Below are 27205 nucleotides of genomic sequence, written 5' to 3' on the forward strand. Positions count from 1 at the left end.
TAAAAGACTACCACTCGAAAATATTTATCCGTTGTCCAGAGCAAGTTGGCATGTCTGTAAATTGATACACAGACCCCAACTTTTCGAATACCAAGTAAGTTTCAATCCAGTTAACTGATTGAACAAAACTATTGAGTTTCGTCGATTATCCGCAAATAATTTCAATCATCCAGTCGGTTTCAATTGGCACACTAATCGTAGTCTATTTAGACGTAATTTTTTGTGTGTAGTGTTTTCAAACTTAATGACATATATCTTGAGAGTGTACTCTCATTATTGCTTCGAAAAATTTCGCCCAGTAACAGCTAAGATCAATTTTTATATTACGACTTAACTTTTGAAATGGGCTCAAATTTTCATTCCAACTCTAATTCATGTTTCAAAGGTTTGAAGCATTGAATAGAACCGGGTAACTTATTACCACAGTCCACATATTATGTAACATATATTTGTATATTAAATACCTATTACTATAGTACCTATTACCGCGATATTAGTGCTGCCTGTTAACTCAACTACTAAAGCATCAGTCTCGTCAATAATAGTTAGATGATATTTTTATTAACTTAGAAACGGAGATGTACCTAAATTTATAACAATTTGCTTCATAAACTGTTGTAAACAATATAGCTTTTTAATTGATCAAAATCAAAACTAATTTTATTTCATTTCTTACAGAAAATGTCTTTTTTCTTGTATATATATGGGGAAAGCAACACTGTAAAAACTGTGATACAATATCTCACCGAATATGATGTTGCATAATCCAAAAAATTGGGTGAAGTATTATTCCAGGTTAACTCTAAGACGAGCTTTCATATACGATTTAATTCTTATATAAAAGCTTAAAATTGAATAGGACGGAGCATTCGAAGTTTTTAACCCTTACTAGAATTAATTTTGTTTCCGTAAATACCAAGGTAAGTTTGTTGGTAGAATAATTAAAAAAATAAATTGGGTGAAATAATACTTTATTCCAGGTTAACGGCAAGACAAGCTTTCATATACGATTTAAACCTTGTGATTTAAATCTAAACGCTAAAAATTGAATAGGCTTACACCAAACATTCGCGCTTTTATACCATACGAGTATTATTTTTACATTCGTAAATACCAAAATTGGCGTGATTTGTTGGTGCATATAATTTGTTTACCATTCAAAATGATCTGGTTGCAGTGAAACAACATTAACACTAGACCGAAAGTGAAAGATTAGATCCAAAAGTTATTCATGGCGTTTCCCTTCACCACTTTAGTGTAAAGTAGTTGCCACGATTTTTGGTGTTGAGATTCACGAAATTTTTTACATCGAACTCACCAAAGTTTCTCTCAAGCATTCTCGTTCAAATTTATAGAAAAAATTTTGAATATTAAAGGAAGTATGAGACTTCATAGCGAAATAAAGCATGGTATTATACCAAAGTAGGTTTTGGTTAACAATTTATTGTGCACTTATATGGCTACTATCTAGTGAAAAATATGAAAACTAATTTTAACATAATTATTATTTTTTTTGAAAAAAATGAGATTTAGAGGCTTAATTAAATCTTTGATTTGAATAAGAAGTAGATGCGGGTAAGTGACAGTGTTGAAAAGTTCCTGTCATTCGAAAAGATTAGCTGATTCATTCCAGAATGATTGATTCAGGATTATTTACTAACACAAAGCATAGCTTCTTGGAAAATCTCGAAAGAACCAGCCTCTTTTTCAAAAGGAGATTAAAATCCCAATCTTTTGAAACATTATTTGTTGAAAAGTTGGAGATGTTTAGCAGAAATCTACCTGATTGTTGAATTCTTTGGCTTTTTATTGCCTTTAACGAAGTTCTCGGTGTGTGTGGTTCGTAATCCTGTCCTTTCAAAAACTTTCTGAATAGCTTCTTTCTTTCTTTCTATTTTTTCTTTCTTTCTTTTTTTTTATTATTTTTTTTTTGGCATCCCTTTATTATGACTCTACTCTCAAATTAAAAATTCCTTAAAAATAGTGCAAAAGGCATAACACCTGATATCCTTTGCAAATCCACGGATTGCAATCTTTAGTGTCTGATGTACTTATGTATATTTATATATATATATATATATATATATAGCAGAAAGAAGAAGAAAAAAAGCAGAATGCCACCAGAAAGCTGAAAAAACTAATCCTTGATAAACTATAAGAAAAAACTACTTTTATACTAAGTAATTTTACATTAAATTATATAGTATAAAATAGTGTATCTGGATGCCTCTTTCCCAGACGCTTTTTAACAATCAAAATAAACATCTTTTCTATAAAAGAAAGAAGAAAAANATATATGCTTATAGACTTCGAATTTAGATGATGTATTTATGTCAGTGTCTTACATTTTGGATTATTAACAAACATTTTACTTTATTATTTATCAATTAATCATCTAAAATAGAAATAAAAGGCATTTTTTGAGAGATTTCAGCTATTTATGATCAATTAATTTGTAAAATAGCTTTGAAATTTTTTATTTTTCTATTTAACGGTCATTCATTAGTTATTTCGTAGAATAACTAGCTAAAGTATGAAATTTTTCTTCTATTATATACTTTAACTGACTTGTCTATTTATTTCATGAAATATCTAGTTATTCTGCGAAATGACTGAATTATACGTTTTAGTGGTAACATATATAGGAGAAAAAAATTAAATTTATGCTATTTTCAATTTTTATTCTTTTTTTTTCCATTTGGTTAAGTTAATCAAAATTTCAACTTGTAATTTGTAATATGCAGTTTTGTTTCATTAGAAAATTATTTAGATCTGAAAATCGTATTTTATTTTCAGAGTTAAATATTTTTTTAATTGTTTAATTTGCAAATGCGAAATAGTTAAATTGCATAAAATTGCAAATAGTTAAAGTCAATGAGATAAATTTGAAAGAAAAATGCAGAAAAAAAAAATCACAACTCGTTGAGATATTTAAGACCAGTTGAGACATTTCCGCATTTATCTCAGGAACTCCAAAGCAGCAGAGAACAGCATGATGTAAAGTTTTTAATTATTTTTTTAACATTTCCGTATGATTTTAAATCTAGTTTAAAGACCTCCCACATTTCGGAAAGATCTTCTCACGGGTTTTAAAGACTTGAACAAAGTGATTCGTTTAGCTAGAAAAAGGGGAACTCCTAAATCCTTTAAATAATCCTATTCCTTTGATTGTATACATTGAAAAGTGTCCATTTCCTCCAACTTGCTAAGAGATCTTCATGTAAAAGGATTCGATAGCACTGATGAATTTTTGTACATTGTTAGAAATTTTGCAATGCATGGATCAATAATATTATTAAATTTAGCAAATTCAATATGCTGTTAAGTCGATTGATATTATGAAACTTCTTAATCTTGATTGCTTGATATTCTAGTTCAATTTGAACGGAAAACTAATTTCGATTTGAGATCAATTTGCATAGGGGTAAAAAGTTCTATTTCAAAACATTTGGTATCAGTGTTTTTATTTAATTTTTTTTTATTATTTTTTTTTAATCTATAAGTAAATTGACTAATCTATATGTAAGAAAAAAATTTTTTTTTTCGTTCACCATTTTCTTAACCATGTGAGACGTTTGCCTTTAAACTTTAGATTTAATAGGAAGAAAAAAAATCTTTTAATTTTTATCAAACTTAGTTATTTATTTATTTTTATGTTTACAAGAAATTCAAAAACTTAATAAACAAATACGAGGTTTCTTAACATTGGCTTAGTTTTTTTTGCTTTTTTTCCTTGCTTTATTTTGTTTGACAACCAAATCAAATATTCAAATATATTGTATACATCCTCTTCATTACCTCGAATTACGAGAAAATTAGTAGCTTTACCTTCATTGAAATATTCGCGGATATTAGAACTTTTTGCAATCGAAGCAAAAAATGCAAATTACTTGGGTAGAATTCCACATAAACAGAAATGATTTTGGAAAAAGGACGCTAAATACATGTGCTTAAAAATTTAACTAATTTCAAATATTACATAATTTATTTATTCTGAAAATAATTTCTTTCCGTTACTTAATAGTTTTGTGATCTGGGAAGCTTTAAAGTTTATATTTACCTAATATTTAAAAATAATATACTTAAAAACATGCAGATCAACGTATACTTATGTCGAAATTTATGACAGCATAGTAGTCACGTAAAATCTCATAGTATTAGGCGTATTCAATTTTATATCTATTTAGTAGCATTTTTATGTGTATTTTAATTAATTGCTTTATACTAAGGTACATACATACACTTAATAACTTTAATTTTCAGTACTTTTCACCCTAATTTTGAAATTTTACCCCTAAGAATTAAATATATTTTTATTGTTAATGTTAGTTTTGTTCAATACTTATTTATTCTGCATTGTTTGCCTAATTAAAACATTTTTTAAAATTGAGATTTCAAGCAGTAATGCTCTGGTAAGCATCGGTATTGCATTTAGCATTGCATTTCCTTGTTGTGTTTGTTTCCTTCGTATTTTTTAAAATTTATTTCCTTTTATGAATAATTATTAAATCTATTCATCATTGTATTTAAATACGCCGTAATAAAACATTATGCGTGTTTGTTCTTACTTTTAGGTGCAATTTAGCATTATAAATATTTATATTATTTTACTTAGTTAAATCCTGAGGGCCATGTATGAGTACATAAAATAATTTGCCCCCGGCTGTATAATTCATATTCTGTTTACCTTATTATAATTTACTGCAAAAATAGAGATACTTGGAACTGTAAAGTTTTTTTCTATATGTATATACTATTTAAAACAGTTGAAGATCTAAAAATTAAAAGATTTATAAATCCTAATTAAATAATAGTCTTTTAGATTAAAAATTTATATTTTAAGCATTTCTTTATAATATAGTCAAGATCAGTTATATGGAATAGCTAATAGGTTGCGGGTGAAAATTAAACGAATATGAGTAAAACGGAATATACTGTGCAATCCAAGGGTTGACTTCTGCTGTCAGGCATGATACCTCTTTAAATCATTGCAGATCCATGTGCTGCCATCTATTTAAGAGACAGAGAAATTATTGCAAAGGATATGATTCTACCAAATATACTTTCGCAAAATAAATATATTTTTGAAAATCTAAATCTCTTGAAATCTTTTAAAATGCTGGTTTTGTATCACGTATAGTCTAAAAATAGTCCGCTCTGAAAAAAAATAAATAAATAAATAAATAAAAAATTAAAAATTTTAAAGAAACTCTTGATTCATTTTTTAATTCTTAATGAAATAGTTCGTATTTTGTGTGACTAATTCGTATAGAAATAGACAGTATCTATATTACGCAATACTATAAGCTTAGAGAAATAAATAAGGCAAAAAAGAATATTAATAATAACTAAATAATTAAGATAAAAAATAAATAAATAAGATAAAAAAAAATAAATTATAAAAAAAAAATAGTAGAAGTAAAATCAAATGAAACTTTTGGCCCATAGCCAGGGTGGACTTCTGTTTTTAGGCATGTTTTCTCTTGAAGTTGGAAACGAGTCTAGTGCTGCCACCTATTTAACAAAAGATTAATTGAGAATTAAAAAAAAAAAAAAAAAAAAAAAAANTGAGATTTAAAAAAAAAAAAAAAAAAAAAACCAAGACTTAATTGAATAATATTGAATAGATGCTTATTGAATAGATGCTATTGAATTGAATAGATGCTATTAATTGAATAGATGCTATTAATTGAATAATAAGATTGTTTAAGTTTTTTAAATGCTTCTTTTAAAAATATTATTAATTGCGATTAATAGTATCATGACGTGAGGTTATTTTGAGTTATACGACCAAATGTACCGGAGTTTAACAACATGTAGTGAGGGAATTTTTCTCCCATATCAAAAGCACTTATGTGGTTACCGATGGGTGGGCTGATCTAAAACAATTATTATTTGATAGCATTTTTTTACGCGAATTTCTTCTAACATAAAATAATTTGCGATTCTCTGTCAAATTGCATACTGATTTATTGTTTTTTAAGTATTTAGAATGTGAACTCGTTTGACGTGAACTATGTTTTAAAGTAAAGGCGAATTTTTTCATCCCTGGTAAAATAATTCATAATTTATAAATGATTCATGAAATAAAAACTAATAATACAAAATTCTATAGTAATATTAACCCTTTCATATTTGGCGATGTATATTGTTTCAAACTACTATATATTTCTTTATGTAGTAAACTTTGCATATAAGTATTTTTTTTTTCTTTTCTTCAATTTTTACCTACATATCATGTTTGAAAGCAACTAGAATTTTCGACAGTTATTTCTTTATTTGTGACTATTTTCATTGTTGGCTTGCTATCTGAGTACAATTTTATTTTGGTTTGCACTGTTAGAAGTTTTTAGGAAAAATGGTTAAATAGCAATTTTTTTATTTGTTATTTTACCATATTCAAACAAAACAGTTAAATAACCTTAAATAAGATAATATTCAATCTGTTAACTATGAGAAAAACAACCAGAAATTTATAGGATCAAATAGACCCATCTAATGAAGCCTCTTAATTCATTGTACTTAGTTCCTTAGGTACATATTATAGCTGAGAGGGCTAATCTGTCAATCTCATGGCCGACAGGACGGGAGTTCGAGTCACAGCTTTAACAACACAATATTTCCTCCATTCCTTCAACACATGAAGAGTTTCCAGTGTCCTAAACTCTCCAATTTGTAACTCTGAACTATAAGAATACGATAATCTTATACACGTATGAATTGCAGCATCATAGAGCTGCTTAACACATAAAGTAGTATTTCCTATCTCTTACGATAGGCGAAATAGTCATATAAAATAAAATAAGGCATATTCTACGATTTCTTCGATAAAACAGTACTCAACAACAATTTAACTTCCATGTCCGTTACCTAACAGAAAGCCTAGCTCCAATGTTCAATTAAATTTCTTTTTTTCTATGGTTTTGAAACCATGCTAGTTGTAAATGGTTAAAAAACTGTAGTGTCTTGTATGAATGGTTTTTTAATCATATTAGTTGTGAATGGTTTCTGGTTTCAAAACCGTAACCGTTAAAAAGTTCTTTACCGTAAGCTTTACGGTTAATTGGATGGACATTCCTGCCGACAGTAGCTTCTTTCATATCATCGTATTCCCAGTACATGTTTCGACACACATTCGCAACTTATATCTAAGTCTTATTTACATCTTATTAACATCTAAGTCTTATAGTTTTTGTACTGCAAAAGAAAACGTAATACAATAAAGCAAAGAAAGTGTAAAAAATTACTCGACAGTACTCAAAATTGTAATAATTTTAAAACAACATAGAAATTTAAAGGGGAAAAAAAACACAGCTCGTGTTAAACTTGTAAACAAAAATTTTCTTTTCAGTACGCAACATTTCAAATCTTTAGTAGCCTGGGCCTTCAAAGAGGCACACATGATCAGTTTTACAAATTTAACAATTATTAATTATCTACTTAGTTATCAAAAGTTAATTTTTTTTATTCGATTGTGCATTTTTCTATACAATTATGCAATTTCAAGTTTCTAAATCTTACTGTTTTTGCGCTGATAAACAAAATGTTGAAACGCTACTCGTAAACGCTAAGTTGAACACCCATTACAGTGCCTACGATTTTTTTTAAAATATATATTATTAAATCTATTTCATTTTTTGTTTAACTATAAAGCATTTCTAAACTGACTTAAATTTTGAGATTGAAACTTAAAAGTAGTTTCCTCAGGTAGGTATAAGAATACAGAGTTAGTACTAAATACACACGTGTCCCTTAACCATACTAGTTTTCCCCACCCACATTGCACTGCTGACGTCAACGTCTATTAAGTTTCCAAGAATGGTATGACGTTTGTTGAAAATTATCGAAAGACTTTCAAAGTCAGGAATTTCCTTTGTCAGCTGTATGTCAATACAACAATATTTTACAAGACCACCAAGTAGGTACGAAGTCATTAAAAAGCCCACCCATCTTTTGGTAAATTCGTTAAAGATGATTCTAAATTGGTGTTAAAGCCAACTCTAATTTATTTTTACTAAAATTAAAAAAAAGAAGTTTTGGGTATTTTTAAAAATTATTCTTCACTCAAGATTTACAAATTTTCTTTTCTGAATTCGATCACTGATTCCCTCGTGAAAGTTCAATTGAAGTGATAGATAATATGTATAAATTTTTTTAACATTGTTTAAACCATTTCGTTTAATCAAAAATGGTAGCATTCAAAAATTTATTCGCTCATCTCTTATGAGAGTTAAATTGGAAAAATAAATTTTTCTATTGACAATAAAATTTTTTTAAAGATAATTCACACTTATTTAATTAAAAATTAAACAAAAAAAATTTATTCACTGATTCGCTTATGAAAATTCAATTAAACTTGAAAAAAATTAATATTAATTANCCCTCGTGAAAGTTCAATTGAAGTGATAGATAATATGTATAAATTTTTTTAACATTGTTTAAACCATTTCGTTTAATCAAAAATGGTAGCATTCAAAAATTTATTCGCTCATTCTCTTATGAGAGTTAAATTGGAAAAAAAAAATTTTTCTATGGACAACAAAATTTTTTTAAAGATAATTCGCATCTATTTAATTGAAAATTAGACAACAAAAAAATGCATTCACTGATTCCCTTATGAAAATTTAATTAAACTTGAAAAAAAATTAATATTCATTGTGAAAAATAAACATAATTTATTTTATTATTGTTCACATTATTTCATTAAATTAAAAATTACAGTGCTTGAAAATGTATTCGCTGATTCAATTATGAAAGTTCTATTAAACTTGAAAAAAATGAATATTATTTATGAAAAATGAATATAATTTATTTTAACATTGTTCACATTATTTCATTAAAGTAAAAATTACAATGCTTTAAAATTTATTCGCTGATTCTCTCACGAAGGTTAAATTGAGCTTGATAAAATAAATATTATGAACGACAATATACTTTTTTTTAGCATTATTCATATATAATTAAAAGTTGCTGTGCTTAAAAAATTATTCGCTGATTCCCTCATATATGCATTTTTATATATTCACATTATTTTAATTAATTGAAAAGCTTGGCAGCATTCACGACATCTTTTCTAAATTAATTCGCTGATACGTTTGGAAACTTTAATATCATAATGAAAACTATAATATATTATGTATCATATTATAAAGTTTATGAAAAAAAAAAGAATTACAAATAAAATAAACATATGATGGACAATATATCTATAGAAAGTTTTAAAATTGCTCATAACATTCAATTTTATTAAAAATTACAATATAATATTTTGCGCATTAAAACCAATTTGCTATGTAGCTTACGCAATACATTATTTCATAAATTCATTTTAATCGAATACTTTTTCAAATTTATTTAAATAGTGGGGCATGGAAAAAGATGATATAATTAAGTAATGGATAGTTTGTCAAGGAGAGAAAGGTGGCTAAAAAAAGGAAAAGTTAAAAATATTAGGAACAAAAATGTGACATAATATTTTGAAGGCCCCTAAGAGTCTCAAAAAAAACTACTATGAATTAAAATACAAAACTGTTAAGGTTTTTTCAAAAATTTTAAATAAAAACCTGTTCAGTAAGATACAATAATTATGCATTTAATAATTCCAATATCATTATTTTATAATTATAAATATAATAATATATTTTTTCAATGCAGTTTTCTTTCTTAATTTGACTACGCCATAACCATAGATTTCGTACGATTCAAAAGTTATCTTTGAATAAAGTAAATAATAGTAATACTAATATTAATGTTTAATATTGGCGGTATTAAAATAACGATGAATAAAACTAAATAAAAATTTGCAATCTTTAACACATCAATGCAAAATCAAACTACATAGAGTCACTTATTTTCTGTGAATATTTGTACGAACTATATTGTATTCTATAGTCTCTGACAAAATTTTTCTCCTTACAGCCTCAATATCGGTATATATTTAACCATAGATAAGTTATAAGGTGATCAATAGAGCCATGTTTAGTTAATTAAGTTTTGGAAGAATATTTACGTGATATTACGGAAGCAGCAAATTTGAAAAATTAGATAAGTATCTAACGGAGAGAGGAGGCTTCTGATTTGCATACACGAGGCTATGAGTTATGTAAGTAAGACACACTTATTCCTATATTTTGATTTTTTTTTTTTAATGCACTCAAAAAAGTTAAATTCGGAAAAGTTTCAAATTTGAGGGAATAAAAAACTTTTTCAAGAAGTTTAAAATTTTTATAAGAAAATTTTTTTATGTAATTGCATTTTTTTTTTTTTTTTTTTTTTTTTACTTTGTAGTTAAATTTTTTATTTGAATTGAATCCTCAAATTTTTTAGAATTAAAAGGGAAAAAATCTAAGCTAAAGGAGGAAAAAAAAAAAAAAAAAAAAAAATGTACTTGNAAAAAAAAAGGTGATACGACCTTCTAACGCAAGCGTAAGACGAATCTTATAACTTGCTTACTTTTGATGACAAAGGTATAGGCAAAAGTGCCAAAAACACGCCTATACGTGATTTAAAACGCAATTTTTTACTATTTTTAATTCAGCAGATATATCATAATTTAGTTCAGCTGAGCCGTGGTGGCTCAGGGGATAGAGCGTTCGCCTTTCAATGAGGTGACCCGGATTCGATCCCAGATTCGCTCCATTCGAATTTCGCCCTCGGCTCTCACCGACCACAGTGCTAACATAAAATATCCTCAGGGAAAGACGTATGACGGATTAAAGTTCCTTTGCCGCCAGGCTAACCGTGGAAGATTTTTTTGTGGTTTTCCTCTCCATGTAACGCAAATGCGGGTTAGTTCCATCAAAAAGTCCTCCTCGAAGGCAAATTTCTCCCAATACTTGATCCAGAAGTTCCCTTCTTTTCTGGATTGGGTTCAAAATAATAAGGCTACGTAGTTGAATTGTAGCCGTAAACCCAAAAATTGGGTCGGCTGTTCAACGACTGTTGTAAAATGAAATAAAATTTAGTTCAACAGAAATATCAAAAATAGTGTAATTTACAAAATTTGAAACCTTTAGCTTGAAAAGAGTTTTCTAAATAATTTTGAACAATCCTAAAGTATTCATATACTAATTGTTCTTAAAATAATAATAATAAAATATGGCAAGTCTTTGACAATGTTTTAGTTATCTATATCAATATCTATTTTTATTTATCTATTTAAATATTAATTTTATAATTAAATAGATTCAAATTTGAGGAAATTTATTGTTTTCATAATTTAATAAATATGAGTTAAGTTATTGGTTTTATAATTAAAAAAACAAGTGAAATAATAAAAAAAAAATTTTCTTTATTTTCAGAACTTATACCTAAACATGAAATTTTTAAATAAGATTTCAGAAAATTTAGAATCATTTCAAGTTGAAAAAATAATTAAATTCAACTAAGTAAATTCAACTAAGTAAATTCAACGACTGGTCAGCAGTCAACTTAATATTTTGTCGATAACGAAGAAAAAATTCACTTAATTTTTTTACTTTTTTAAAAAATACATCAACTTCTTTTATCAGCTCCAAATATTCACAATAAGCTCAACCTACTTTATTCAAATAAGTTTTAAAAAAATAAAACTTTGTTTAATAGAAACAAATAACTTATTTAGTATATTCGATGTAATACCTTCAGAATTTATCAGTCAAAGAAAAAGATTTTAGATGATTTATTTATACGCTCAATAAAAACCTAATTTTCGAATTTTAATTCATGCTTTAAAAAGTACACTTGAACTTATGAATTTCAGGGAGCTAAATTTATCTGTTAAAGGAAAAAGAAGTATACTAACAATGAAAAATTTTCATCAACGTATCCACTAAGTTAGAATATTTTATTACATATCTCATCTAATAATAATTTCTTTCAGAACTTATTCAACAGATTTTGCACATTAAATTACGTAACTTAAATAGTATTTGTTTAGTGTCTTTATAATTCAAAATCATTTTAATTTCATTTTTTATAAATGTTTACATTTATTTATTTAGCGTTCAATAATTGAATGGATAAAAGTTAAGTTCTTTTCTCATTGGAAATTTGCATCGCAGAATTTAACCTTAATACTGAAAATTCGCTGAAATAAAGTATTCAAAGTGCATGCGTTACAATAAACTGCTTCATTACCCCTAATTTAGATCGAATTTCCTTTTTTTCCCCTATTAAAAAACTTCTTTGAAACAATTGTTATTCTGTCAGTTTTGTATAATTTCGCATAATAAGTGCAGTTCTGTACTTCAAAAGGCTATACAGTAGAGACCCAATTATCCAAGTTAATGTGGACCATGAATAACTTGGTTAACCAAAAAATTCGGTTAAAGCGAAGAGTATAAAAAAGGTATAAATGTAATATCTTTATCAAATACAAAATTTATACGAGTACATCACGTACAATTCATATTATAATTAAAAAGCTTTCTTAAAAACACTTAGAAAGCATACTTTACGAGAAATAAAGAGTTTTTATTTAAAAAAGTTTTTCTTTAAATCCTTTTTTGTTTTACATTACTTTGTCTTTTTATGCAGCAATATTTCGCCATTTTTTTTTTTTTTTTAGGAATAACAGGGCTTTTTAGGGGGCTGGTATCACCTCTTCTTGTTTTTCTGTATATTCAGGCTCGGTTAAAGTGGAAACTCGGATAATCGGGACTCTACTGTATTTAGTTAACCTTAACTCCAAAAATGGGGGTAGCTATACCCCAAATTTTTCATACAGCATATGGGTGATCAAATTTAAACCTAGAGACGTCAAATGGTAAATAAATCAGTAAATCATTGATAAAAAGAAGAAGAAAATGAGAGAGAGAGGGTGAGAGGAAGGGAGAGAGAATGTAAATAACAGAAGCACGGACATGTCAATTAATTTTAAAATTTATTTTTTGTAAAAAAAAAAAAAAAAAAATTATAAGAACTGTGACAAAATTTTCTGTACAACTTTTAGTGTGCTTTGCTATAAAAGGTAATTTATCATAAGCAATTTAGGTAAGATTGTCTTTTTCCCCAACTAAAAATAAATAAATAAAGAAAGAAATACATAAATAAAAGAACCTACGATGAAATAAAGAGCGATTGACGAATTTTTAAAAATTTATTTCTCTTTAATCTAACTGCCTAAAATTTTTTATAAGATGGTACAATTGTGTAGGGGAGAGTGGGGTCAATTGTAACATTTTTTACTTAACTATTTTTAACTAACAAAAAATCCAATATATTATTAGTATTAATTGACAGACGAGTAAAGTAGACTATCCTCTACTAGAAAAAAAAATAAATACCTTATTTTAAATGTTATTATATTAGTTATTAACAATTTTTGACAGTCGTGCACTTGTTACAATTGTCCCCACTTACGGGGTCAATTGTAACAGTTCATAAATTCAACTAAAACATAGTTAATTATACATATTATCATAGTTGTGATATATTTTTTTATTGATCAAAATAGTAGTGATATTTTAGGAGTAAAAATAATAATGAGCAGAGACCTAAAGGGTTAAACTTTTAACTTTAAGGGGTTAAAAATTTTAATTTATGCTGTGAAAGGTGACAAATAAAATAATGCACATGCAACATAATATAAATGATATAGGAAACTATTGGTGGTTCTTAAAGAGTTAAGTAATGGTTTGTAAACATAAGATTATTTATTTTCAGCTGTTACAATCGTCCCTTTACTTATTGTTACAATTGTCCCCAAGACGCCATTTCAGCTTCATTTGTTAAAAACAATGCTAGTTAATTAGCAAAACTAATTTTTTTTTTATTGAAATGTTAATTAAGGTGTCCACTTACATATTCGGTTACTAATTTTTATTTGTTTAAACAAAATTACTTTGTTACAATATAATATTCTAATACCAAAAAAAGTACTTGCGTGGCGTGAAAATATCTTTTGTGATGTAACTCTTTCAAAAGTACATAAAAATGGTTGCCATCAGGGGTGTACATGTAGATTTATTAAATACACCTTGTGCGCCACCTAGGAACGAAATCTAGAACCCGACACTCGAAATTTTTGCTCTGTTACAATCGTACCCTGTTACAATTGACCCCACTCTCCCCTACTATATAAAAGATTCAGAAAATTTAAACGATATTATAGTTTAACGTTTACAAAATTTTTATTAGTGTAGCTATCATTTTAAAATAAAATTACGTTTTAATTATGTAAAAGTGCGATCAGTAACAGTTATTAACCTTTTTTTTTTATCTCTCTTAGCAGTGTGTTAAAAACTGGGATTTTAAAACGATCAATAGAACCATGCTTCTGTATATATATCATCAATTAAATCATCGGTTTGAAAGAAATTTTTAAAAATCCGTCAGTCGCTCTTTATTTCATCGTAGTTTCTTTTATTTATATATTTCTTCCTTTACTTATTTTTAATGGGGAAAAAAAAACAATCTTACCTGAATCGGTTTGCATATCTAGCCGAAAATAATTATTTTGAATGATAGATATCATGGTTTAATGCGTCCTAAAAATTTTAACAGTTTATCTATCATGCGCATATAAATGTTAAAATAAAGTTATTAACCATGTTAAAAGTGCAATCAATAATTGTTATTAACCCTTTTAATACAGTTTTACAAAAAGTCAGCTTTTGTTTATTACATTCACACACTTAGAACAATCGGCTGAGCATTGAACCACCATATCGATACCAATTTATAGTTCAATTATCCATAATATAGTTGAAATTTACTTCAATAAGGTGTTACATTATACTATATTTCAATTCAAGTTAAGTAGTAATATTTTGTATTCAAATATAGAAAGGAAGGAAGGAAGATTAATTTGTAAGGTAATATGGTTAAAATTGATTCCACAATAAGTAATGTAATTTAGAAAAATGCCGTGTTTCAATACGCTCTAAAAATTTTTAATAGTGTATCAAGTGAAAACTTATTGATGCAAAATAAATAATATTTTTGTTCCATTTAGAAAGACGAATTGTAATATATCATATGCAAATTAAAAAATAATAACTAAACAAAATTATATCCCCGTAAAAAGAAATAATTTTTTAAAATTTTAAGAGTTTAGTTCGTAATTTTAAAAATATTTTTATTTTAAAATATAGCATTGTAATAGCTATTCGTTACTCTAAATCAACGCGTAATAAATATTTTTAACGTATTCAAAAATTATTTGAATACGTTGCTGTAAAGTACATTTAATGCATTTATTTTTTCAAAATTTTGTGGCCTTTGTTTCTTTTATTAAATACTTATGAAACTGGAAATTAATATGTAAATGTGAATTTTTAGCTAATCTAATAATAGTTAAGTCTGTTAAATAAAACATTGCTTGCATTTTTAAATTCAGAATTCTGTAAACAAACATCAATTTTAAAATATCAAAGTATAAAATTTTATCGCTGATTCGAAGTATAAAATTCCGTGTTAAAATAAATATTTTTTTATTGCTGAACCAAAAAAATTTGAAGCATAATTATAACCAGCATGGAATTTTGTGTCAACCTACCGTCTATTGAAGAATCTGATCTATTCTAACAGGTTCGAGAAGAATTCTTTTCAAAACAAAACACAGTATCAATGTCCCACCCACAGTGCTTGATTGGCATGACGTTCCACTCCTACCGAGAATAGCACTTCTCCATTGGGTGGAATCCAGTAACGCCTACTTAAGCAAGTTCCCCACGGCCAATACGACTCCAAGCGAGAAGCTGGTGGGTGGGACGTTTGACTGCTTCACAGGTGCATTTTGAATGGTTGGAGTATCATTATGGCCAGCGGCTTGAGGCCAAACCAAGCAGTGCTGCGCAGTTGGATAGATCCTCAGATAGACAGCGGGATGACGGGCTTCCCGTTTTCTCAGCGCGCGACTACCACCGATTCTCAAGTCGATATGTTGAACCACTTCTCCGTGGACCCTGGTGTGTCCATCGCAAATATCAAACTGAGTCCAGGTCACCAAGCTAACCATACTTTTCATCATCAACAATTTCCACAAAATGGATATGGTCACATGCCCTCCGCGGGTTATGGATCGATGCTGCGTCGGGATCCCATGCAATCCTTTTCGGACGCATACGGGTCCCCCACTGGGGCCCTTCACGCTGATCCCTCTCACATGCTTTTCACAGGTATGATGTCCGACCCTCACAATTATCACAGTCACATGAGAGTGCCATTACCGGGGGGTGCTGATGTGTACGGCAGGACCGATGGTTTTAACCCTTCTCACCACCACCACCATCAGATGACCAGGACTGATCCATATTCGGCTTCGTATCATCATCACCACCATCACTATCCCACGCATCATCTTCAACCTCCAAGTGGTGCCTTTTTTCGGTACATGAAAAATCCGGGTATCAAGCATGAAATGGCATGTTTATGGATTGATCCTGATCAGATGCCACCCAAGAAACCGTGTAATAAAATTTTCCAGACTATGCACGAGATCGTTTCACACATAGCTGTGGAGCACGTGGGTGGACCAGAGTGCACGAATCATACCTGCTGTTGGCAGGAGTGTCCCAGGAATGGGAGGCCGTTTAAGGCAAAATACAAACTTGTCAATCACATACGGGTTCACACTGGAGAGAAACCTTTTCCCTGTCCCTTTCCTGGTTGTGGGAAAGTATTTGCTCGTAGCGAAAACCTCAAAATTCACAAAAGAACCCATACAGGTAAGTTGCACTCTTTTCGATCTTACTGTCTTATTTATTTGTATATAATTTTATGAGTTCGTTAACAATAACTTTAATATAGTGTTTAATCATTTTTAAAACGAATTATTTTTCCATTTGTATACAAAGAAAATTACTCTGAAATCTAAAAAATCATTTAGTTCAAACTGTTTTTACAAAAGTGATTTTTATTTTTAAGCGGTTAAAAATTAAACCGGAAGATCCTTGTAATTATATTGTTTTATAATTTTTGTGTAATTGCTTCGGTATAGATAATTCAAAATTAATTTTTTCGAAAAATTTCATGTAAACAAATGTATTTATTTTTTATGTCAAAGAGCGAAGCATGTGAACTTACTTTTGTCCCATTACTTAATTTTCTTATTGTTGTCATTCGTTATACAATTGTTTTTCTGGTTGAATTTGAAATTTTTTTTTCATGGGTGTATTTGAAAAAAAAAAAAAATCAAAGTTTAGCTCTTGATGTAGATAAGTAAACAAATACTCATTCTTCAATAGACTGCTTTATTATAATGTGATATGGCAAGGGTTTTAGTAGTTCTGAACCAAGCAAAACAGAATTTTTTAAGTAACTTACCTAAACAGATGCTAATAATTTTTCTGAGATGAAATTATTGATAGATATATCGAATTACTATTATTAAGATGTGTAGTGTATACTAATAGCTTTTAAAAATTTTCTTAGATACTGCTTTCAATAATTTTAATTTATTTACAATTTTACATATTTGTTAATGTAGCGCATTAATGCTACTTGTTAGCTATGTAATTGACTACATTCTCATAAAAATTGGTTGTTTCGCTTCGTAATATCAATACCTTGAAACAAATTACTGCTCAAATTCATTGTAAATTATTAAATTGGATCATGTTTCTGTCAAAGCTTATCGCGTAGTAAAGTTCAAGAAGTACAAAAATTAGTGTTATATTCATATATTTATATTCGACTTCCGTCGACTAAAGTGTTGAAAGCTGGAATACAGTCGAATTTCATTAGTGTGAACTAATTTTTAGATCTCAGTCCAATTATAGATATATTTGTAAGTGGTGTTATATTAGTTGCATTTTATACTATAAGTGAACACGCTTAATTGTGAGATGTTTATTAAGGTGAACTTGGGTTTCATACCCTTGGAGTAAAATTTTACTTTTAAGATGGACAGCATAATTAATTTCGCACCAATTCATAAGAATGCTAGTCACTAATGATTCACAAATCCTTATCAATAATAACGGGGTATTTCTGAAATATATTCCATTTGCTTTGTTGTAGTGTTAATGATTTGCACCTTATAACTGTTGAATGAATTGAGTCAGTCTGAAGGGGCGTGATTGAACCGACATTCTTGTTTATAAAGTAGACAATAGGATAAGCCCTTTGAATGAATAGAAAGACAATTTTAGCCTTTCCAGTGTTGAAAGAGATAATTTCATATGTATGAGTGCATTCATAAAAGAAAAAGAAATCCATATTCTTTGTTCAATATGGGTGGTCATTTCTCAAGCACTGTAACAGGTTATTCTTGGAAATTGATATTGATGATTCAACCCCTACTGTCGACTGCAACACCTGGCGATTAAAATTTTGCTTCTTCCTTTGAATTTCATTTGAGAATACTATGGATACCAAAACGATTTTTGTTTTACACTAGCTCTTTTGCATGCTTCCTATCTATGAAAATTCCTTAGAAATTTGGATAATGATTTTTGAAATAATAAAATCTGTAATAACTGTCACGGGAATTTCGTTCGAAGTGTAGGTTTTATTGTGCGAATTATTAGTTTTCTTAGAACTATTGTGCAGGTTTGTTTACTGGGTATCGATTTTAAAATTTCCTGTTCAGATATGAAAAGAGCATTAATGTTTCTTAAAAACTTATGAGCATTTCATATTTTCCAACATAAATAACATGAGTTTTTAAACTTATCTAATGACTATATAAAGATATTTTAGCAATTATTACTCTGTATAAGCCTTGAGGATCTTGCTGTTTCATCAATAATAATTGATCACTGTTACTTTGCCAAAAAGGAAAAAATTTAATCATGAATAATATACACTAGTTGTTTTAACTAATCATTTTACTCTTAAATATTTTTTTTTACTATGAAATGAATCCAAAAGAAAAATTCCTTACTTATTATTGTTTGAAAATGTTTTGCACACATTTATATACATTACTACTTCGCTCATTATTTTGCAAACGGGGTATAATGGTTTGGAGAATTTAAAACATATATAATTTAGGTAGGAGGTAGGTTACCGACCTAAGAAAAGATTAAAAAGTTAATAGTGCTGGAGTAATAGCTGCATAACTTTTGCTTACTATTTGGGGGTAAAAAGGAGATGCAGAACTACTTGAGTTCTTAATAAAATCAACCACATACAGCAAGTATATGAATTTTATATGAAAAAAACAATTTGCCTAAAACTGCTTCCTTTTAATACAAACTATATAACTCATGGAGTAAAAGAACATATTCGTTATATCCCCACGACATGCGCGGAAGAGAGAATTAGAGAGAATGCTGTAACATTAACTTTGTCCCATTATTGGAGAAATTGAAATGAAATTTTCGTTCAAATGTTGTCAATTTAAACTACATGCACATAAATAATTTCAGAGTTCTTTTTTCCCCTGATCAAACTGTGTTTTATCTAGATTAGCAGTTTTCAATTATAATTAACAGTTCAGTATCCTTAATTTAATGGATTTTTAAAATTTTGAACAATAAGATGTTATTTAGTCTGAATTACTTCAATCCACAAGATTTTTTTTTACAATTAAGTACGCAATTGGTCGGAAGAATCATAGAGTCATCAACTTCTTTCTTCATCCAATTCTAAGTTTTATCGGTTATTAAGTTATTACCATCAAAATAGACATGAATGTCATTATAAACATTATTAGGAACATGTGAAAATTTTTATTTATTTATTTTTTCCGGCAAGCTTTAAGAAAATTAACTGATAAAATAACATCAATTGGAGATTATTGTAGAGAGAATTTGATTGAAAATTCTAATTTTATTTATACCGTTCATTCTTTGTTAACCTAAGTTAAATTAAACATATATGATAAGAAACAAAGGAGTATTACGGACTGAAAACAAAAAAAGCTTATTTCTTAAGTGTGATGAAAACTGGGGATATTTTAATCCGGATTTAGAAAAAATGTAATCGATTAACGGTAATATATTATTTGTAATCATAATTATAAGCAATCGTTGTTAACGATAACAACTTTAGACTAGTATTGAACTTAAAAATTGGGTATGTTTTGTGCTACGTAAACTAAAATGGGAAATAATAATAAATTTTATGCCTTTCTTATTAAGGGAAACAAAATTTTCATATTAAAAAATAAGAAATAAAAATCCAGTGTTACAAAAGGCCTGGCAACGGAGAGAAAAGTGCTCAGATTAATCTGCATAGTAAAGTTTTTAGTGTAACTGTGATAGCTCAAAACGTTTGACGTTACACCAATTCATTTAAACATTAGTGATGAAATGATTTTTAATTCAGTATGAAAAATAATTTAAATTTACGACAGTTTGTTATTCTATTAGATGCTTTTACATAAAGTCGCATTTATGTAGAATCTCCTTCAATGATCGTTAATGATAATATTGAAGTAAAATTTTAACCTTGCACCTTTTACAACTGTTAAGAGTGCGCTTTTTTTTAAAAAAAAAATATTTTATGATTTCAAATTGAAAGCAACTGATCGCTCAAATAGATAAACAAAAATGAGAGCTTAAAAATTATGGGGAAAAAATTAGGCAATTAACGACTAGCATAGCCGTTTATACACTTTTACGAAAAACCATAAAAGTGACGTAGATGAAACTTTTTAAAATAAATAAATAAAAAAAAAAAGCATTGATATGCAATTTTAAATCATTATCTGCTTAAATAAGGACAGAGTTGGGCAAAATATATTGAGCTATCATTACTCGCAATCAAAATTAAATGAAATAGTATTTTAGTTTAATTACAAAAAAAAAACATTACTTTTTATTATTATATATTTTTCAGAAGTGATAAATACAAAATAAAATTTAAAAAAAATTCATTTCTATACCACTTCTTTATGCAATTAGGCAGGGGCAAAAAACAGTAAATAACCGTTTAAACGGGGAAGTCTAATATTAGTTTCATATAACATGAAATTAGTCGATTATGTATGAAACGTTTCATATTTCACACATTTCCTATACATTATATGGAATGCTATACATTCTAAGGAAAAACCGGCAAATTACGAGATAGATCTCCGATTCGTTTAAAATATAGTGAAATGTAATTCAAAATGTCTTTTAAGCCTTCCATGTTTCAACCAGTAGATTTATATTAATTTCTTATTTTTTATAAGAAAATTTTGTTTCCCTTAATAAGAAAGGCGTAAAATTTGTTCCGTACAACTTTCATTTTTCTTAACGTATTTCGAAGAAATTTTTTAAAGGCACTCTTACTTTTTTTTTTCATTTTTTTTTTTCAGAATAATATTTAAATTTTTGAGGAATGCACGTCATTATTATAATAGCCTTATCAGAATAATTTTTTATACTTTTCCTAAATAGCTTTGATCATTTTATAGAATGCCTAGGTATACTTTTACTGAAATTTAAATTCACTTAATTCTAGAATATATTATATGTACAATTCTTATAGAATGGTGGGTACTTGCCGGTAACATTTGTAATTTCTTACATGATCTATATAATTAATTTTCTCTCATCCTCTGTAACTGCAAATAATTATTTTTTACCTTTTCTTTCTTTTTATACAGTTTTATTGTATTAGTTTTTATTGTAAAGCATTTTATTGATTTTAAAAAGAAATTGTCTTTATTTTAAATAAATTAATACTTTAGCTTGAAAGTTTTCGGGGTTATACTCATAGCTGATAGTATTATTAATAAAACCATACCTTTAAGACAAAAAAATCAGTAATTTTTCCGGTTATTCAGAACATATTTTTTTTTTTTATATTCGTCGTTGAACAACCGACCCAATTTTTGGGTTTACGACTACTAATGCTCAACGCCGTAGCCTTGTAATTTTGAACCAATCCAGAAGACAAGGAAACTCCTGGATCAGTACCCCTAAAGGGAATGATATTCGGAACATATTAAACTTAACACATTAAATTTAAGAAAAATACCATTTAATTTTAGGTAATGAAAATTTAAATTTCTTTTTCTCATTCTTACGAGATGAAAAGATATGCTTCTAGTGAGATATTTATCATTTTATTTACGAGCAATAATTGACGAAAAATCCTCTTGAACTTGATTGATAGACGTTGTTTTCTTTCTTTCCCGGAAAAAAATTCATTCGTTCGTTTCGAATCAGGAAAAGAGTAGGAGGATCAGATGAATGTTCTATGTTATAAAAAAAGGGGTTGGATAGTAATACGTTCGAAATAAAATCAATTTACAATCTAATGGGACGCGCGTACTTCGTTACAATGGACAAAGTTAAGCTTCTATCATTTTTTTTTAATGATCTATAATTTTTATGATCTATAACTAAACTACTCTTAGAACTAAAAGTCCCTAGAGATACTAAATCAATAGATCCATTTTTTTTTTTTTTTAATATTTATTCCTTGAAAAAATTCGTTTTAACCCAGAGGAATAGAATGTTCAGATGAGTTCTGTGTTAAAGAAAAGGTATCGGGACAAAAAGCATTTGGAACAAAATCAATTTGGACATGCGTATTTTGCAACGAGGGGGAAAAAAATACGTTTCTTGTGAGATCTGTATCATCTTATTTTCCAGGAATAATTGACGAGAAATTCCTTGAGGTACTTGATCGATAGACGTTATTTTCTTTTCTCGAAAAAAAAAAATACTTCGGTCTATTTAACTCAGAAGAAGAATAGGATGAGCTGAACTAAGGTCTTCTGTGTTAAATAAAAGGGGTTGGACAATAATACATTTGGAACAAAATCAACTTTGTTACTTGTGTTACGCCACTCACCTCTTATTTAACAGGTGTAGGGATTAAAGTTTGAGGGTTACAATGCATGGTCATTTATCAGGGATGTTTAAGATTGTCCGTGAATAAAGAGTTGGACACTCCTTTCAATACGCAACATATCGTTACTAGTCTAGATCCATTGTCTAGTTAGGTAATGTTTTTTTTACAGAATACCACCCTATCACCATTCGTTCCACAGGATCGAAGAAATATGGGACTATAATGGGCAGTTCAGTAAAGGGTATTTATCTTTTTTAAAGAAGTTTGTTCCTTATACTTAGCTCGCAAAAATTCAGCAATAGAAAAGAAGGTATATTTAATAGGTGATAATCTCTAAAGTAATTTAATAATGAAGGACCTAGGTATTATTGAGGACTGTTTTGAGATTATAAGATAAACGTTGATAGTTTTCATTTGGTGTTTAGACTCTGAGAAAGGTTCTTTTTGAGAGTTGAATCTATAGCATATCCATATCTGTACTTGATTTGTGGTTTTTTAAGGAACTGAATCTATAGCATATCCATGTCTGTACTTGATTTGTGTTTTAATCACATTGTTTTTCACTTAAATCACTTCAGTTAATGATTTTGTTTATGGCAATTTCACCATTTGATCTTTAAATTATTGTATGTTTCTTTTAATTTATTGATCTATAAATGTTCAAGAAAAGTTTTGCCGCCGACTTACATAACAAGCTTATCTCTATTTTTTACTATATAGAACAAGCAGAAATTTTCTGAAGTGAAATATATTTGTACTTTTGTAAGTGTTTAATCTAGGGAACAAAATTTTTGATGTAGTTTAAAAAATTACAGTGTGAAAAAGAGAGGTTAAATAATCATCTTTAGAGGGAATAATCGTGTTTGTATTATAGCCGTGTTAACCCTTTTGAAGCAGAATTTTTATTAAATATATTTTTCATACGATTTTCATTATTTAGTATTAGTTTTGGTCAAAATAAGTGAGAAATAAATATATTTAGCATTTTAATATATTGTTATGAAATACAGCATGATTCACGGTGCCTTTTTTTTTTGTGTTAAAGTTCAAATCTTCTAGACACAGCTCACTTCCAAGCTATAAATTTTAAAATTTGCACCTACTTGCAGTTATTTAGATATAAGAACAACACTTATTCATCATTGAAGTATCTTTAACTTACATAATCAATTATTGATACATTTTTGAGTATAAATGAAAAAATTACTTTATTACAAATATAATTTCGATTATCTAACAGATTTTCATTTTTATAACCGTCGTTGAACAGCCGACCCAATTTTGGGTATACGACTACTAATGTTCAACTCCGTAGCCTTGTAATTTTGAACCAATCCAGAAGAAAAGGAAACTCCTGGATCAGTACCCGCAGAGGTATGATTTGTTATTGGAACATGGAGGACTCTGTGACTCGACGGATTTAACGTGCATCAGTCGCCATTTACTACACGGGAAGTCTTCGCAGACGGGGATCGAATCCACGACTTCTTGGACATAGGCCCAGTGCCCTATTCTATCGAGGCTATCCCGGCCCAAAATATTTTTATAATAATTATTGAACTGTTTTTTTTTATATAAAAAAAATACCGAAATAAATTCTTACTTGTAATTAGAGGGTTAGAATGTATATATAAAACACACCGATGTTCCATCTGCATCAAAGGGTTAACGTGCCTAACACTTCATTAACACTTTAAAAATACAATGACTAATGAGATTGATTAAGCAGCAGATTTTTAAAAATATAAGATTTTTCTGAAACAAAATGTGTTTGCACTTTTTTCTAGCATTTGTATTTGGAAACATAATTCTTGGCGTATTTTTATTAAACACACAATATCTATAAGGAGAGATTAACTCAGAAATTCAGAATATCGCTTTAGTATACTAATCGTGTTAATACGATTGTTGCTTCGTTGCTAATTTAAAAATAAACATGTACTTCAAGAGTTTCATTCATAACTTTATCAATACATTTCGTGCTTTACTACGCAACTATATTTTTCTTGCTCATTTAGTTTTCACGCAACTTGATAGAAATCGATTGTTGCTCCAATGATATTTTAGGTCCCTTACTTTAAAGGCTAAACTCGTACTTACTACAACGCTGCCTTTAAATAAAGTCATGGCAGCAGTTTATTTGATGGCTAATTAGGGCTTATGGGTGTGTCTACATCCTGCCGAGGATTGGTTAATTTATAAACTATGCTCAAGCAAGAGGGAATTAATGACTTTGTTATTTCTAAAATAATACTTTCATAACAATGTTCATATTGCATAGAAAATTTAATAAATATTAACTTATTATTTAATAATCATTTACATGTTTTTCTTTTAAATATTTTGATATCGCTTTTAAAACTAGGTGCTGTTTATTTAAATTGATTAATGATAATATTAGTTTTGTAAACGTGTTAAAATGTTAGAACTTAAGTAGTGAAACTAGTTTCGAATTGAAATGGAAAGTAAGTCAAAGTAATATAAATAGAATTGTAATTGCTCCTTATATTGTATATTTTTGCAAAGGTTTTGTAATAATAATCATTTACCGTTTCTCTTTTAAATATTTACTTTTTACTTATTATTAAAACTGGGTGTTGTTGATTTAAATTGATTATTAGTTTTGTAAACGTGTTGAACTATAACAACTTAACTAGTCAAACTAGTTGTTTATTTCAATGTAAAGTAAGTCCAAGTAAAATAATTATAAATAGAATTCTAATTGCTGATTAATATTTCATAATTCATTGAATATAGAATCCTTAGAGGAAATTGTTTTGTTAATTAATCTTTCAAATTGTCTAAACCAGGATTTTTGAACTTTTTGGTGTGAGAACCCTATAATATTTACAAAAATTTTGCGGGACCCCATAAGCATTGAGCAAATCCGACATGCTCATGAGTTTAACTGACTGGTTCTTCACTTGTACTGTAAAATATAATTGTAGTTTCAGGTCATTAACTTTAAATTTATGACATGAAACAATGCAAAAGTTTTAAGTAACAAATTTAAGAATGTAATACAATGAAACGAAATAAATTCACTTACATGGGAAAATTCTGTAAGGTATTGTATTATCTTTATCTATTTTTAGATACATTGTATAAAATTACTTGATAATTGTAAACTTATTGCAATGAGAAAAAGTGATATCAAAATTGCAAACATTTTTTTCGAGTTTAAGAAATCCAGATCTAAAATATTAAATGCAAATAAAATTTGTTAACATAAGTGTCTAGATTACACCAGCTTCTATTAAATCCTAGTTTAATCAATTCTCAGTTTTTACATATTTTGGAAGTATTCGAAAAGAAAGAAGTATTAAGAGCACTTATCGTCCGCGGAGGGGGGAACAAGAATTTTTACTTTGTTAAACTTGCTAAAAAACAATAATCTGTAACTTCTGATTCTCTTACAAAAGAGTCATTTTGTGATTTATCGTTCTAAAAAATCATTATTACAACTTTGTTTACATTAACACTAAAAAGAATTAAGTAATTAGGTTAAAGAATTGCCATGGTAACGGATATCGATTTCCTCAACACTCCAACTCTGCAGTTTCATCAAGAATCTTTTAAAATCGATCATCACCGAATAATCACGTTAATCATCTGATGATGTTTCAAGAGTATGGTTGAAGCCACAACATCTGTTGATGACCATCTATTTGAAACCGTTGGGGGTCGTCCCACAACTGAACTCAATAAATCAACTTTTAATCTCTTAAAATTACCTCTGCCAATACTCCCCAATGATCGGTCTGCGATAGCCTGGAGATCACTTGTCTATCAGTGGGACAGGGGAGTTTAAGGAGGGGTAATTTCACTTTTCTTTCAACCCCTCGGGCCCACCCACTTTAACAAAACGAAGTGACCTCTCCAGGGGAGAAACATTGTCCGAGGCGTGACCTCCCAGGTGCTTGTGGAAGTAGGAGGGATTTTAACAATTTATCCCTCTTTTCTAAGAAGGGGTTGAAAGTGTCAATCCTAGAAGGCAAAGTGTTTCCGGCTGCTAAGCTTGTAGGCAGTGTAGTAGTAGCCACTTTTTGAGATCATTGTTTAGTTGGTACCCAATCCTGAGTGTAGACATTCCTTTTCTGCTAAGTTTTTAAGAATACAGTAGTTTTTATTATAGACTAAGGCAAAAAACAATGTGAATAAAACACCAATGAAAGTATATAAATTGACATACTATTGTTGCAATTCTATAAACAAAACCTTCCTCAGTGCCTAAATATCGAAAAAGTTTTTTAAACGTTTAGCCACAGAGAAAGGTTCTTGTTTATAGAACTGAAACTATAGTATGTTAATTTTTGTACTTTCTGCACTTAGTATTTTACTTTAGCCTGCGTAGTACAAACTATACCTTTTCCTTTGTTGATGTTTTTATTCTAATTACAAGAATATTTTTAAATTGAAAATCCAACACAATGATTGCCGGAATCCATTAAACATTAAAGCGAAAATCATTAAAAAGAAATAGATTTTATAGATAGAGATTTTAAATAATTGTTAATTTTTTCTTCAGTTCTGGAAACATGATTGG

General features: G+C 28.4%; 1 protein-coding gene across 1 annotated transcript in view; it reads left to right on the forward strand.

The window, feature by feature from the left end:
* Positions 1-15674: 15674 nt before the first annotated feature.
* Positions 15675-27205, forward strand: part of LOC107437305 (zinc finger protein ZIC 4-like) — a 36605-nt gene continuing 25074 nt past the window's right edge. The window contains 1 exon segment of the mRNA NM_001323803.1: positions 15675-16649. Within this exon segment, the coding sequence (NP_001310732.1) occupies positions 15740-16649 (910 nt within the window). The 5' untranslated portion in view covers positions 15675-15739.

This window comes from Parasteatoda tepidariorum, chromosome 2 (assembly GCF_043381705.1).
Source record: "Parasteatoda tepidariorum isolate YZ-2023 chromosome 2, CAS_Ptep_4.0, whole genome shotgun sequence".
NCBI classification, from domain to species: Eukaryota; Metazoa; Arthropoda; class Arachnida; order Araneae; family Theridiidae; genus Parasteatoda; species Parasteatoda tepidariorum.